Source organism: Rhynchophorus ferrugineus, unplaced genomic scaffold, assembly GCF_030347505.1.
Source record: "Rhynchophorus ferrugineus isolate W39M unplaced genomic scaffold, kcgeb_rfMv2 rfM9, whole genome shotgun sequence".
Taxonomy (NCBI): domain Eukaryota; kingdom Metazoa; phylum Arthropoda; class Insecta; order Coleoptera; family Curculionidae; genus Rhynchophorus; species Rhynchophorus ferrugineus.
The window spans coordinates 24,153,000-24,168,128 of NW_027472588.1; the positions used below are offsets into that span (position 1 = coordinate 24,153,000).

The 15,129-nt window shown below is 34.4% G+C and overlaps 1 protein-coding gene across 3 annotated transcripts in view; it reads right to left on the reverse strand.

Annotated features, from left to right (window-relative positions):
* LOC143202050 (putative tubulin polyglutamylase TTLL2) overlaps nucleotides 1–15,129 on the reverse strand; it is a 39,722-nt gene that overhangs the window by 1,777 nt on the left and 22,816 nt on the right. For 2 of the 3 annotated variants that reach the window (XM_076413321.1, XM_076413322.1), the window contains exons 6-11: nucleotides 12,472–12,748; nucleotides 12,210–12,412; nucleotides 3,051–3,208; nucleotides 2,825–2,997; nucleotides 2,556–2,641; nucleotides 2,305–2,499 (exon numbers count right to left, since the gene is read on the reverse strand). In XM_076413321.1, coding sequence (XP_076269436.1) covers nucleotides 2,305–2,499; nucleotides 2,556–2,641; nucleotides 2,825–2,997; nucleotides 3,051–3,208; nucleotides 12,210–12,412; nucleotides 12,472–12,748 — 1,092 coding nt within the window. The remainder of the gene's footprint in view (nucleotides 1–2,304; nucleotides 2,500–2,555; nucleotides 2,642–2,824; nucleotides 2,998–3,050; nucleotides 3,209–12,209; nucleotides 12,413–12,471; nucleotides 12,749–15,129) is intronic. The other variant, XM_076413324.1, reaches the window with a different exon arrangement.

A 15,129-nucleotide genomic window follows, 5' to 3' on the forward strand; every position in this document is an offset into this window, starting at 1 on the left:
GTATATCGATGGAATAGTCAGCGATAAGCGACTACAAGCTGCATAGAATCTTTGTTAAGAGCCCCTGTGTTGCTCTCTTGCCTGTTGATTTTGGTGCTTGCTGGAAATCAATGTCTGTAATGAGACAGCCTTGATTTATATTTCAAGCAGCTCGCATATTTAATCAAAAGCAATTCGCGTCTGGTTTCTAGTGAACGCACTTCTGCTTCGCAGAGCAAGCTGTCAAATGGGCTAGTGTGGTCTGGCCCATTTACCGTGCGAGAACGATAATCCATTTGTTTTGGTCCATGATGGTAGGGTACCGAGACATTTTTGCAGTAGCCTTTGACTTAACTTATGGTCTGGGCTAGTGTGGTAGATGACAATGTCATCCGCAAAATGTCTAATCTTGATCTGCTTTGGTATCATAATTTTGATCGAATTAAAGGCTATAAGGAATAGGGCGAATGATTGACTTTTGCGATACTCCGTTAGTCTGGGAACATGAGGATGACAGGACTCCATTTACTATAACCCTAAATGAAAGGTCACTCAGAAAAGATTGAATGAAATAGTATATATTGCCTCCGATTTTCCATTCTTTAAGTGTGTTAAGAATTTTTGATGTATCGAAGGCTTTTTTCAAGATCTAGGAAAGCTTCTCTGTTATGTTGCTTACTATTGAACCCAATTACAATTTCATCTTCGAAACCTATCTCGTGAACCAGTGTTGAAAAGCCCTTAATAAATCCCAGTTCTCTCCTCTGCAAAAGTTTAAGAATGGATGAGAGTTTACAGTTATGTAAATTTTGTGAGTTTTATAATTCTTTCGGATTGTTTGTAATTTGAAGTTATAGCTAGCAAAGAATCATTTTTTAGTTTTTTTAACTGATTCCATTTCTCCTACTGAGGTCACTAAGCATTTGTGTATTACAAAGGATGATAACTTTGCTAAATAATTATCGTTTGCCTTGATCACAAAATATTTATCGAACTCGATGCTTATTGAAGACGTACACGCAAACCTCGGTCTTTTTAGACCGGTATTTGGGGTTCCAGTAATAATTTCCTGTACCTTAGCCTGGTCAGCTACCAGGAGTACTGCGCAAATAATGAATGACGGTCGAGCGGGGCCTGCGCGGCCATCCGCAGCCTCCACCGGTACTAGGGTTCCGAATCCCTGCACCGTTGCACAACTCTATGTATGGCAACTCTCCATGTTGGAAAATTGTGTACACATAATACATAGGGTACAGCATAGGACAACACAGTACTGGGGACACGGGGTTGTCACTCCCGTATTATGGTCGCGGAACATAGACCATAGTCTACAGCCCGCGATCATAACCCCTTGACGAAGACGGGCCTCGGGGACATCACTCCCCGCATACAGACGTTAAGTCTGGGTCCCGTGAGGCATTGTCTGTTTTTGCACCAATGATTTAAAAGTTAGACTAGAAAATTTCGATGGCAATGAAGCAAAACGCCCAAGACAATCGAGCACTTAATGGACTTATTGGACGAAAACCCAGCTAAAATACGTAAAATACTTTCGTCCATCTTACTTGCAATCACCAGATATTTATACGGGGTAGGAAAAGTCTAAATGGAGGGGAAATGGCGGCTACACTAATTGAGTGAAAATGACATTTTGATTCGTTTCAACATCGCGGCCTCTCCATTTCCATCGTTGCCATCCACATCAACATTGAAGCTGAAATTTGCGGTATCTGTAGTGGGACCAGCAATGTATAGCATATTAAACTGTTACCCTAGGTGTCTATCAACGTCAGTTGAATAAATTATAGCCCTTAACAGAGGCAAAGTTATTATCTTGTCTGACAACGCTTTCCCACACTTTGTTGTAGCGCGAATGTTCTGCCGAATCCAGCGTACACACCAGACATCGGACCTCTTAATTACCACTTGTTCAGATCGATGCAGCTTCCCGCTGCAAAATCAATACTGTCATTTCATTACATTATCCCCATTATTGCCAACAAATGCCTTTCAGAATATATTTTATATCCCAGTAAAACGTTTCAAGTATGCAACCCTAATTTTTTAAGGAAATCTTGGGTCAAGTCATTATCTCTCTTGGCCAATTTGTACGCCGAATGTCTCGAATTATGATCAAAATATGTTCTAATATTGATTCTTACTTTAATGGACATGTACAGGATGAGGCATAAAGGTAGGATCAAATATATGTATCAAATTATCAGCTATAAATACTAAAACAGCAAAATTTATATTAGGGGCAAATTTATAGTAAAATCCAGCGCATTGCATATATTGTCAACAAAATTAATACGGTCGAATTACCTTATTAACCATACTTTTGACTGCAGTTGATCCAGTACTACCAGTGCTATTACTGATATTGTTATTTCTATAAATTTTTTCTACAGCATCCATGGGCCATAGTCTTACCCAACCTCCTTCTCTGGCTTTGGGATAGTTCCAGTCTCTACCATTACCCCAATTTTTGTTACTATATTTCTTGGCGTCGTCTTCAATCTTCCAAAAAAATAAATTAATTCAATCTGTATTTTATTTAGATCAAGATAACTTACCGGTCGTTCTCTTGGCACATGATAGCTGTTTGATACACTTAAGTGATGACCATCAACTTGTACTTTTGGCAATTTGATGTAAGTCTCTGTAAAGGAAACAAAATTAAAATTTCACATACATTCAAAACGGAAATTGGTGATAATATGACTATGGACAGGATGCATGCTGTGTATAATGAATATGATACTATATTCGATGGTACAGCTATCTATTCCTACTTCTGGTACTAGAAATGTTCTTCTCTATATATTAAATTAAATAAAGTTACTTTGATTGTTTGCTGATGATGACCTATATTTTGGCCTAGAGGCAGTACTAGTTCTAGAAGAAGGCTGATAGGCAGACATCCTCTTAAATTTCTTCTTCCACCTACCGGCAGCGTTCAGCACTGAAATTGCACTTTTGAGAGATCCTTTGTTTGAACTACTATCATCGTCACGCCTGAAAATAAAATCCGTTTAGATGATGTTCTCTGCTGGTAATACGTATTGTACTTTGTGTTGTCGCTCGGCTCATCCAGCCACACATTGAATATCGACAGCCCCGTGTTGTATAGTGGCAGACCCAGTAAATCAAACATATCGTGCAACATTGGCTTCTTTACAAGTCTATCTACATCACAATCATTGCTCAAAGCTGGACTCAAATTGACCTATAACATGTCGATAAGACTAATTTAAGATTTTTGAATATACAAACCATTAAAATACTACTCTATTAAAAATGTTACTCTAAAGAATAATATATGCACAGTGTGTAGAAGAAATAGACCAAAAAATCCTATATCATTATATTATCGCCATATATCAGAATAGAAATTATTTCAGATTTAAACCTGACAAATTCAAAACACAAGAAAGACTGAATACGGAGATTTTTAGGAGTCGTTTCTCGAACCGAGCTTTTATGTCATACTCAAAGTCATAGGCGACACTTGTTGAAATTGGTACCTAAGTGACTACAATTAAATCCTGTGATTTCAGTAATATCGGTTTTTGCGTTTGTCATATACTCTCTATAGCGACCATTACGACTTTTTAAGCCACCTCAAATACAACACAACTATCTACGGTTGGTAATGAATGAGTATTGGAACCTTGCAGTATGATGCGGACACCGTCTATTCGACTATCTACTGTGAACAACTAATACGGCCGAAATAAATTATTTAAAAATGCCTATAATTAATATTTAGGAAAGGCATCATTTTCCAAGGGAAAAATTAAGGTTGAAATTGTGGTTAAAGCGGCAACTATCGCAAAAGTGGAGAAACCGTCCTGTCTCCTTGACCACTGTGCAAATGAAGCCAGCTAAGATAGATTAGTTAGAAAGTGGAGGATTTGTAAAACCCTCTTAATGCTGTAAAGGTAACATTACTAAGAGATAACTAAGAGACCGATGAAAATTTCTATGTTCAGTATTTCGTACAGATATCCTAGAAGTTCTATAGTGATGGTAGTATAGTTTTACTACAAGAGGCAAAGAGTTCATCTATAAAATATATTGGCATATATATTATTGATTAGTGTTTGAAATTCATATGAATAAGTCCATTTGAGCAAAATTCCGCTTCTCCCAACTCATTATTTGAATTTCAAGTTCACAGAAGTTCACCAAAAATGTTTACAAAATTTAGGATGTATTATTCTTTTTCTGAAACTAATTTAGTGGTTAAAATGCGATTTTTAGGAAAACAAACCAAATATCAGTACTTAATTTTAAGATTAGCAGGCTCTAAAAAAGTTGTGAAAAGACAGAGACCTTTCTTTGCTTATGTCCGACCTAGTTTACGACCTAGTGTAAATTCTGAGATATTATTTATTTTAGTTGGTTTATAATCCTGATATTGTTTTATTATCGATCTAACGCGTAAGCGAATATATATCAAATATATGTAACAGCATAAACTACAATAAAATCAAAACATCAAATATAAAAGGAGTCCATATAATACTAATATTAAATATTACTGTATACTTTTCCTTGAGAGATCTAAATATTCTTTAGCGTGAAGTAGAGGAATATATAAATAGTGAACATATGTAGATCAAACCGCCTTCTCTTAGGTACTAGCATGTATTTTTATCAGCAATATAACGTTTTATTTGAAGAAATCTGCTACCAAAGTTCATCAAACACTTTTGTAAACTTATAATGATACTGCTCCTTTACATTCCAATTTTTGGTTTTAGTTTCAATTATTGTCAAAAGTGCCGATTTTGATAACAATTTTAAATAACTGAGAACCAATCAAATTCGAATCGGCTTTCAAGAAAACTATTGGAAAAAAATTGGGCTCAAAGGTTCAAAGAACTTTCAGAGAGCTTAGCAGATAATTAATTAAATATTGCCAGATGTTTATATGAAATGGGAAAGGTCCAAAAGGAAGGAAAGTAACCATCGCACTCAGGTGGTGTTAGTTTAGCTAAAAACATCATTTATAATCGTTCCAATATCACGACTTAATTACATTCCATGAAAAAAAGAATAGTTTTCTGCGACGAATCGCGACTGGAGATGAAAAGTGAATCTATTACAACAATCTCAGACTACAAAGCGCAAAAATATATGTGTTAATAACAGACGCAAAGTCATCCTTCTTCATGACACCGCAAGGCTACACATAAGTTGTAAAGGTTGTGCAGCAGTAGTAGTGGAAAGTTTTGCTCCACCCAGCATACCAGATATATCAGACTAATATAGCAAGGCTTGGCTGACATACAGTTTTGAAATCGTTAGTTCCTTGTCAATCTACCAGCAATTTTATTACTTCGAATTTTTGTTGTGGTTAAGAACCCAGAGTACATTAGATTTTTTTAGACGATTAGTTACTACAGGAATGAGAAATAAATGATTTTCGATTAGTTATAAAAAATGTAGGTAGTTGGAGCTTATAGTGAGTGCTTCAGTTAGAACAACTGGATAAACAGGGGAAATAGTTTGAAATATCGGTTGAAGCCATAACTAAATTATAGCTACAATTAATAAAAAATTCAAATAAAAGCCACAGGCTGCTGACATTAATCCATTGCATTTGAAAACTCCTATGTATTGAAAGGTGTCACTTGTCTCTTATTATATTTATGGCTATAATATTCTTGTAATATACCTTATCTTCCTTATCTTTGATCTTGTTCGTTGTGCCCAAGCTACCTGTTTATCTTTTAGGCTAAACTATACATTTCAGAAAAATCATAAACATTGACGACATCCAATATGTAAAACAATATGCAGGATAAAAGTGAGAAAAAATCCAATACAGCAGATATCATAATTAAACTAACAGGTCAATTGAAAGTCCCTGGCCTGACACATAGATGGCGCTACTAGAATTAAATCCATATGTTCTTTAATTTGCTCCAACCCTCAAAAGATGGATGTATAAGTTTGGCAAGTGTCGGATCATTAGTTTGGGAATTATAGCATTTTGAGCGAAGCAACTTTTGTTATTGTTAAAAAAATGGATAAAAAGGAATTTCGCGTGTTGATAAAATATCGCTTTTTGAAGGGAAAAATACAGTTGAAGCAAAAAATTGGCTTGATGCCGAGTTTCCGGACACTGCCCCAGGAAAATCAACCATCAAGGATTGGTACGCTAAGTTTAGACGTGCTGAAAAGAGCACCGAAGATGGACGCCCAAAAGAAGTTGTTGCCGACGAAAACATTTCCTTAAAACAAATCTTTAAAATGATTTTGAGTGACCGTAAATTGTAATTGAATGAAATATCAAACACTCTATAGATATCAACTGAATGTGTATATCATATCATTCACGAATATTTTGGTATGAGAAAGCTTTGTGCAAAGTGGGTGCCGCTCGAGCTCACTTTTGACCAAAAACAACGACGAGCTGATGATTCGGAGCAGTGTTTGAAGATGATCAAGCGTAATAAAAGTTTTTGCGTCGATATGAAATATGGCTCCATCATTTCACTCCGAAGTCCAATCATCCGAGTGGACTGCACATGATGAACCCGCTCCAAAGCGTGGGAAAACGCAACAGTCAGCTGGCAAGGTTATGGCGTCTGCATTTTGGGATGCGCGTGGAATAATTTTCATTGACTACCTTGATAAAGGAAGGACTACCAACAGCCACTATTACATAGCGTTATTGGACCGTTTGAAGAACGAAATCGCCGAAAAACGGCCACATTTGAAGAAAAGGAGTCAGTAAAAACGATGGCAAGAATCCGTGAATTGGGCTGCGAATTGCTTCCTTATCCACCGTCTTCTCCAGATTTGGCATCCAGCGTCTATTTCCTGTTCTCAGATCTCAAAAGAATGCTCGCTGGGAAAAAAAATTTCGTCGAATGAAAATATGATCGACGAAACTGAGGCCTATTTTGAAGCAAAGGAGAAATTGTACTACAAAAATGGTATCGAAAAATTGGAGTTTCGCAATAATCAGTGTATCACCCTTGAAGGGAATTATGTTGAATAAAAAAAAATTGCAAAAAAAGCATTTTTACTATGATCGGCCGGTGACTTTTCAATTGACCTGTTAATTAACAGAACAATTATTTATGGTACATTTCCATTGATGGGATTTTTTTTAATCTTATTTTATTTTGATATCAAAAAACGTATTACTTATTGTTTACCTATAATATTATATAAAGCTTTACGTTAGAAAAAAAGATCTATTCGTATTTTATGTTATATCAATACATATATTTGGTGCATGTCTGATTCCAACTTCGTGCATTAATTTTAACAGAACTATGTCATATATGTGCGTGTGTGTAAAACTTAACAATTATGAACTTAAAACCATTTTATGAGAGACTATAAACTAGATAAAGGGTACCATATAACGTTTACATAATGCATTCCATCCATTTTAGAATAAAAAATGTCGCCTTTTAATGTATACTCCAGCTCGTAAAACCGAAACAATCACCTGGCTTCAGTCAATGATTTATATTTACGACTATTACTACGATAAATCGATATCGATAAAATTGAATGTATTATTAAAACAAACTTGGAAGTAGAGCAAAAAATTTGCGACATGGTATTTTAGTACTATTTATAGACATTTTTATGTTTATATCATTTTATTTGTGTCTATTTTTATAAATTTAAATATATAAAGTTATTGCACAAGCTATGAAACGAGTAGGGTTTAAGATAAACATATTTTATGGAAACAAATTGTATTTGCAGGTTAAATCATATTATTTCAATCTTATTAATAATATGAATAGTTTTCGATGGAATAGTATCCCATTTGTGTGCCAAAACATCCGCTAATTGCTTCATTGATGTTGTGTATGGAAGTATACACTTCACTCTGCTCCAAAGCGCTCCATAGTAGTTCAATTATGTTATGACCTGGCGATTGTACTGGCCAGTGAAGATTTTTAATTATCTTTTGATACTTCTCAAATAAAGACTCTCCCTTTTTGGCTGTGAGTCTGGGAACATTATCATCTAGAAAGATGGCAGTGTTTGGTACCAATATGTTGGTCATAGTAATAACTTCATCATTGAGGCTCTCCAGTTATTCATTCGCAGTAATCCGGTCGGTGATGTGAATGAGAGTAGAAGCTAATACCACGGTACTCGCGTCAAAATTTTAACCGAACCTCCCTCGTGCTTGAATGTAGAAAGTAGGGAGTCTATCGTAAACTTCTTTTGGGGTACTCCATATATAAAATCGGCCGTTTTTCGGAAACAAAGAAACTGTGATTCATCGGACCATACCACATTCATACCATATTATAATCATAAAGTTGGCCACGCTAGCTTCCGTTATGTGTTTTGCACTGAGTTGCGATCTCTTCCAAACAGTATTAATTAAGTGAGCGTTGACTTTTGTGTTAGTTTTATGTTGTCTAGTCACAATACTTTTTAATATTTGTCGGTTTCTGTTAGTTAACTTTGGGTTTTGCCAACTATTATTCTTCCGATAATTTTTACCATATTTTGCGCTTTCTGTATGTAAACCGTATCAGAAAAAAGCGTATAATACATTAAGATAAGCTGCAAGACTTGTTATGTAAAGCGTACAATATATACGCGTCGCATTATTTACAGGGCAGAAGAGTTTACAACATGCAAGAACATATGCTATATTGCATGGTAATCATGTTTTGTCCATCTCAGGAGTTCTCAGTTAAACAATAGGGTGCCGAAAATATATCTGGAATAGTAAGACGATCATTTTGCAGTAATAATTCAAACTCAGCAACATCTTCATATCTTATCTTATCTTTAGTTAACTGAATTATTAGTTACAACCAATTAATTTTGATGGTAACACCCATATCATTGAAATCGTTGTCTCGTTATATATACGTAAATGTATGACTCACGTGACTGATGAGACCAAAAGTCGCGCGTGTCAAAGGATCGTGAGCTTCCAGTTGGTCAGACTGTTTATTTTGTACCCTAATGTGAACAATTAGGGAGACTATTTATAAGAAAACACTGTCTTTCGTCACGAAAATACTCAACCACACATTCCTTGATAACCTGTGAAAAATTGCCATGTCATCTTGACTATACGCAAGAACTGGCAAAATATTTGTAGTATATTCGACCCAAATTAATTATTTTTTTACAATATAAGAAGATTAGTTGAATTCTATTAATTGTTTGTAGACCGAATATGTTTATATAACTATTTTCCCTTACAAAGGAAGTATTACAAAGTAATTGTCAAGTGCAGTGATGTTGCTAATTCATGGGACAATTATATGCGTATATAAAAAAAAACCAATAGCTGATCAACTCTGTATAATTAATTGCATCATCCAAAGTAGATCGAATTTTCAAATATAGCAAATAATGCGTACTTCATTGTAACAAGAAGAAAGAGCTAACAAACATATATGGAAAAATTTTTTCTTAGAGAAATAAGTGGAAATATAAACATAATAATAATGGAAGTACTTTCGCTTTTGAAAATTCGCCTGAAAACTAAAAGTAAATGGGCACGCAAACGACATACAAAAGTTAAAATTCAAGCAACGTGTGTTTCTGTTTGAATTTAATAAACAGAGTTTGTTTACAAATCTTGAATAAATAGCTTGAGATAATTATATTTGACTTAGATGGTTACAAAGGTCAAAGATCAGTATATTCATCTAGTATATTCTAGGTTATTATTGAAGAATTGACTGTATTCATATTATTGTTGAATTAATTCTATTAAGAGTGTGAATTGAAAACCGTCGTTATATTTCAAACTATCGAATTACTATCTGCAACCTACGCTAATATTCGTATAACTTCTTTAGATAATGCAATTTTTGATATTCTTAATAGATCAAAATTGCGATTCAGTACGACTACTGTTTCGATAGTCGTGGATTCGAATCCTGCTGGGGAATGGCCGTAAATTTAATTTGTTCGATACTGTTTATGATTCTGATTGTTCAAAAGGCAAGACTGTAAAATACGACAAGAAAAATGATTGCAGGTATGCCAGTCTTCTGGGATGATAGCTAAGTTGGTCACTCGCCGGTCGGTAGGCTTAATGCCGAGTGCCGTGGTTCGGAGCCATGTCCAGAGTCCAGACGAACTCCAGTTGGTAAAAAGGAGACTTTTAAATATAAAAAATATTTGGGGAATACGACTAGTAGAGTGGGACGTCTCATTTCAAATTTTCAATATTTCTTTTATTCTCTAGAATCACATTCAGATGGATATCGTCATATAATATTATTATCATGCTATGCCTTTGTACCTTGATGTAGCAGCCGTTTCTCTTTAGTGTCAAACCCAAAAGCATAATTTGGAATTGTAATCACCTCCTGTAATCGAACCGCAGAGCTCTAACAAGATTATTCTCGCGTTAGTTTCCACTTGGAATTGTCACTATTTATCTCCAATAACTACGTGATGGAAAAACCCTATCATTGTACTCTTGAAGCAGTAGCTGATATTCGAAAATGCCTTTATTAACATGGTAAAGAATGTGCTTCTTTTTGAACCATTTTCAAGGCTTTTAATCGGTTGGAAATCATTTTTTGAATAATCATTAAAGAACGAGCAAATTTTGATGAGTTTGGCAACAATATTCATCCAACAGCTTGATAAGCGTCGTATTTAAACTTCTATACCACTCCAGAATGCTTTTTGCCTTCCACTCGGAACTCACATAATTTGAACCTCTATCGCTATTCCTGGTACATTTTATCCAATAATCGTCTAGAGATCCTATATATTTAGTTTAGCCAAAATTTTTCCTCCCTTTTTGAGAAATGCGGGGGCATCTGTAGGAGTGAAATTGGGCATGGTTAAAACTTATACGAGAAAATAATTTTTAGGCCTAAAATATTTATGTAATATGTCCTACAAATACGAAAAATTTCAATAAAATGAAATACGCCCAAATCAAGTGACCAAGAATAGCCAGAATCGGCAACACAAAATATATAAACAAATATTTTAGGCTTTATTTTCATTGGAGCTGGGGACACGCTTCAGCTTTAACTCTTATACGGTAGATTATTCTTCATTTGTGTTGTACGTAAATCAATCATGGCCCCATAATAGAAACAGAGTATGTAGAAGTGAGTGTCTTAAAACATTATTAAACAAAATTATTTAATTTAAAGCAGTTGTTTAAGAGTTTGTGTTATTTTCGAATATTTCCGTATTGGTAGAACTATTAAAGAGTTATGAGGTCAGCAAGTCTGAAAACAAATAGGAATAATATACTCAAGAAAAGTTACATTATACATTTTTAATACAGAGAACAATATAAAGTGTCCGCTTTATCGGAAAGTATATACAGTATATACCCAACATATATTTAAAAAATTCAAGAATAACAACAATTGTCTGTCCTTTTTGTTTACAATGTATTTAGATTTACTTAAGCAGCCTTTGATTTAAGTTAATGTCTGGTGAACACAGAACAGCTGAGGAAACTTGTTCTTGCTTAATAATTGATAGTAATTGATGTGGTTCTGGAGGTTTAGCTTATCATTGTACTAGAGGTAATTCTCAAAGTTATTAAGATTTTACTGTGAATTTTAGTGATTAGAACTTTTAACTCATTTCAGGTTTCATTAGTAAATACATAAACAAAAACAAAAAGCGTCGAATATAGCACGTAATAAATACCTTAGTTTGTGCTTCAAGAGTTAAAATAAATGTTTGAAGAATATTAACAATTATAAATAGCTTCATATATTTTTGGAATCCTTCATAATTCCTCATTTACTGGTGAGTTATTCGTTCCCACGTGGGACCGAATCCGACGAAATCCGAAGAATTGTATTGAATTGAAATTGAAGAGTGAAATAAATAAGCAAATAACAATGTAAATTTATTTAAAAATTGCGGCAAATTTTTTTTCGTTCCAATGAGCCTAGTGTATTTATTGTTTCTGCGATACATATTTTAGGTAAGAAATATGGATAAAAGATAAAAACTATATGAATACATAAATGAAGAAATGGAAATATGCAGAAATAATTAATATTAATATTAATATATAAGTACTATTACAATATATAATTAATAGCATAATATATCATTATAAATTATTCTCTCTGTTAACATATGTGAGAAACATAATTAACTTGATAAATCGTGGCTGAGTTTTCACCAGTGGGCATCACTAGTAAATTAATGTTTATGCTACTTAAGATGCCTTTGCTAGAAATAACCGCAACAATGGACTATTAGATACCTACCTCGAGAAGCCATGGTCTTAATGATGAATCGATTAATATATCAAATCCGAAGAATTCAAAACAGTTTACTGTCGACGGTATCTGTTGGACTTGGCTCAGCACCGTAAGGACGACGATGGACGTAATTTTTTGCCATATCAACCAGTCCGAGACTCCAGCTTGCTGAAAATATCTTCGAAGTTGTCTCAGGGTCCACTTACAACCTGAAATATGTCAATTTCATATGTCAAGTACTGATTTATAATTAATACTGGTGACTAACCGGATCCGACGCGATCCTTCATTTCTGAATAGCCGGGTCCCAACTTGTTTATGGAGCAGTTCGTAAGATGTCTGAAGGGATTCCTCAAGTCGTTGAGACTGAACTTGTCAGTTCCAAAACGTGCTAAGCCTTCTCTGTACATGTAGACGGTAAGGGGATGGTAGGAGGGTATGCATACGTATAATCTTAGGTCGAATTTGTAACCTCCAATAAGAAATGGTCTCTCGATGTATCTTTGCACTATGGTGTTGGTATCGTAATTCAATTCACTTAGTTTCTGAAAAAAATATCTTCATTGTAACTATATTAAGACTGTAATTCTGAGTGATTTAGGATATCCAATATATCAATAAATTAACCAGAAAGAAATATAAATCCTATAAGGCTGTTAATAAGGCCTAGATCGTTAACTCGTCGGATTTCAATATTGACTTAAAAAAATTCCTTAATAATAAGATGGATTTTTGCATGTTTGGAAAATATCACAAGCATAACTCCTATGACGCCAACTGGTACTAGATAGTAGATGATCCGGTGAACTTCGTATTATATAATAAATAATAACATCAGCCACTTCGTTGATTAGCGGTGAAATAAACCTTCTTGCGTGTTCACTAGCAGGTGTTTTGTCAGGTCTGGTGACTATATTATGGCTGTCAGATGGCATTCCATCCAATGCTATTTTTCACATTTTCAATAGTCATTGTCATTGTTCTCATGATAGGTTGTCCTTCTTGGGCAATAGATTGCTTCACTATTGGAATGTGAGCACAACGTCTGTGAATTTGGAATGTTACCAAAAATCCTTTATGGTATAATACCTTGAAAGATGCATGAAATTATCTTCTATGCGTTACATCAAACGACGCCACTCGGAAACAATTATTACATTTTTAAATGTCGTATAAGAAGGGGTTAGAATCACTTCCCATTTCAGAAACTAAAGAGTGTAATGAATTTAGTGGTGTTGAAAACTGTGGCGTTTTAATATTTCAACTGATCTAACATAACACAATTGATTCACGGCTCTATTTTAAGGTCTTACAATATTGACAAACCATTGTAGCTTTCTCAATTGTAACTGATTTATTGGTACCATAATTTATTTTTGAATCATAGTCGAATGCCGCTCGTTCTTGCATCATAGGAGTACTGAGTTTGATGTGCCCTAACTCGTTGGATTCTAAGCCTATCTGCTTCAGTTCTGTTCACTCTCGAACACCAATAGCAATACGATTATTATCATTTTCTATCTCTCAATGGTCATCAATGATATCAACAAGTGATGTATTTCGTCGCACATTTGATATACCTCGGTGACCTAAGTTTTCTCTTTGGCATTATAATTAATTAAATTCAACAAAGACTTTTTGCACTAAAATTTTTGACTAAATAATTGTCGTTTTGTTGTTGTTTTGAACAAAGTTGTTGTCTTTACTATATTCCTCGCAATTAGTCCCTAATTTCACCATATGAACTTTTCCTGAACTGTTAGAAATATTTTGAAACTAAAATTAACAACATCGGTCTAGCCATTCTGGAATATTAATGAGATTAGTGACATACTTGGCACAACTTGGAAGCCCATCAGGACAATCTTCTTCAATCTTCCAGATCCGAACTGGTGCAGTCGATTTTCACAAGTCTACCTTAAGCCAAGTAAGTAAATAGTTCACCATGAATACAACTCCTAGCACTTCTAGCGACTTAATATAGACGATTTGACATTGTGTTTATGAAACACGACGCCTGTCCTGGAGGCCAGATTTGCCAGCATCTAGGCGATTGTTTCCTTCAGAGAATCCAGATGTTTACAGTACACTTTCGTCTCTCTTGCGACGTCTCATCGCTCTTTATTCTTCACCAAGTTCTCTTCTCATAAGAGATCTGCAATCACAATTCGCTTTATAAATTGGTTTATTTTATTGCGACTCGGTAACGACTTATATGGAAATCCCGTTTATGCGTTTTTTTGTCCAACTCGTGTAATACACGGACATCAACCTTCTTGTATCCAGGATTTTTCAAATAGTTCGAAAGGCTCTAGATGAAATGTTTGGCTCTCTAGCAATAACAGTGTATATATAATCGACCATATCCATTATCTTTTTCGTATATTCGGCAATTGGCGTCAACATTACGAACATCACATTTAGTAAATTATAGAAATCATTATTATTCACATTTTCAGTCCCTTGGCTTGCATTTTCACCTTTATCAAATAAAAAACTATAAAACATAGCGCACTTTCCTTTGCTGATGATCGTCTTTGACGTAAGTTGAAATAAACTTGAGTCAGCCATTCATAAATTTTTAAAGTACGCGTTTTTAGTATGAAACTAACTAACTAACTTTCTATTACCATCCATTGTAAAGTGATAATATATTTCCTCTTATTAGACTTATTATTATAAAAAGTAGAATGCATTTAGTGACCATATTTCATAATTATAAAAAAGTAAGCATAATAGTTTTGGACTTTTATATAAAGCTGTAAAAATAAAGATATGTCATAAAAAGTAAGACATAGGATTATTATATTACTATTTTTGCTTTTAATATAAGTGACCTACTTCATTATACCTTTCAGTTACGCATTACATTTTGTATTACTACTGTTATTGTTACGCATTTTGTTTACTACTTTCTTCTATTAAG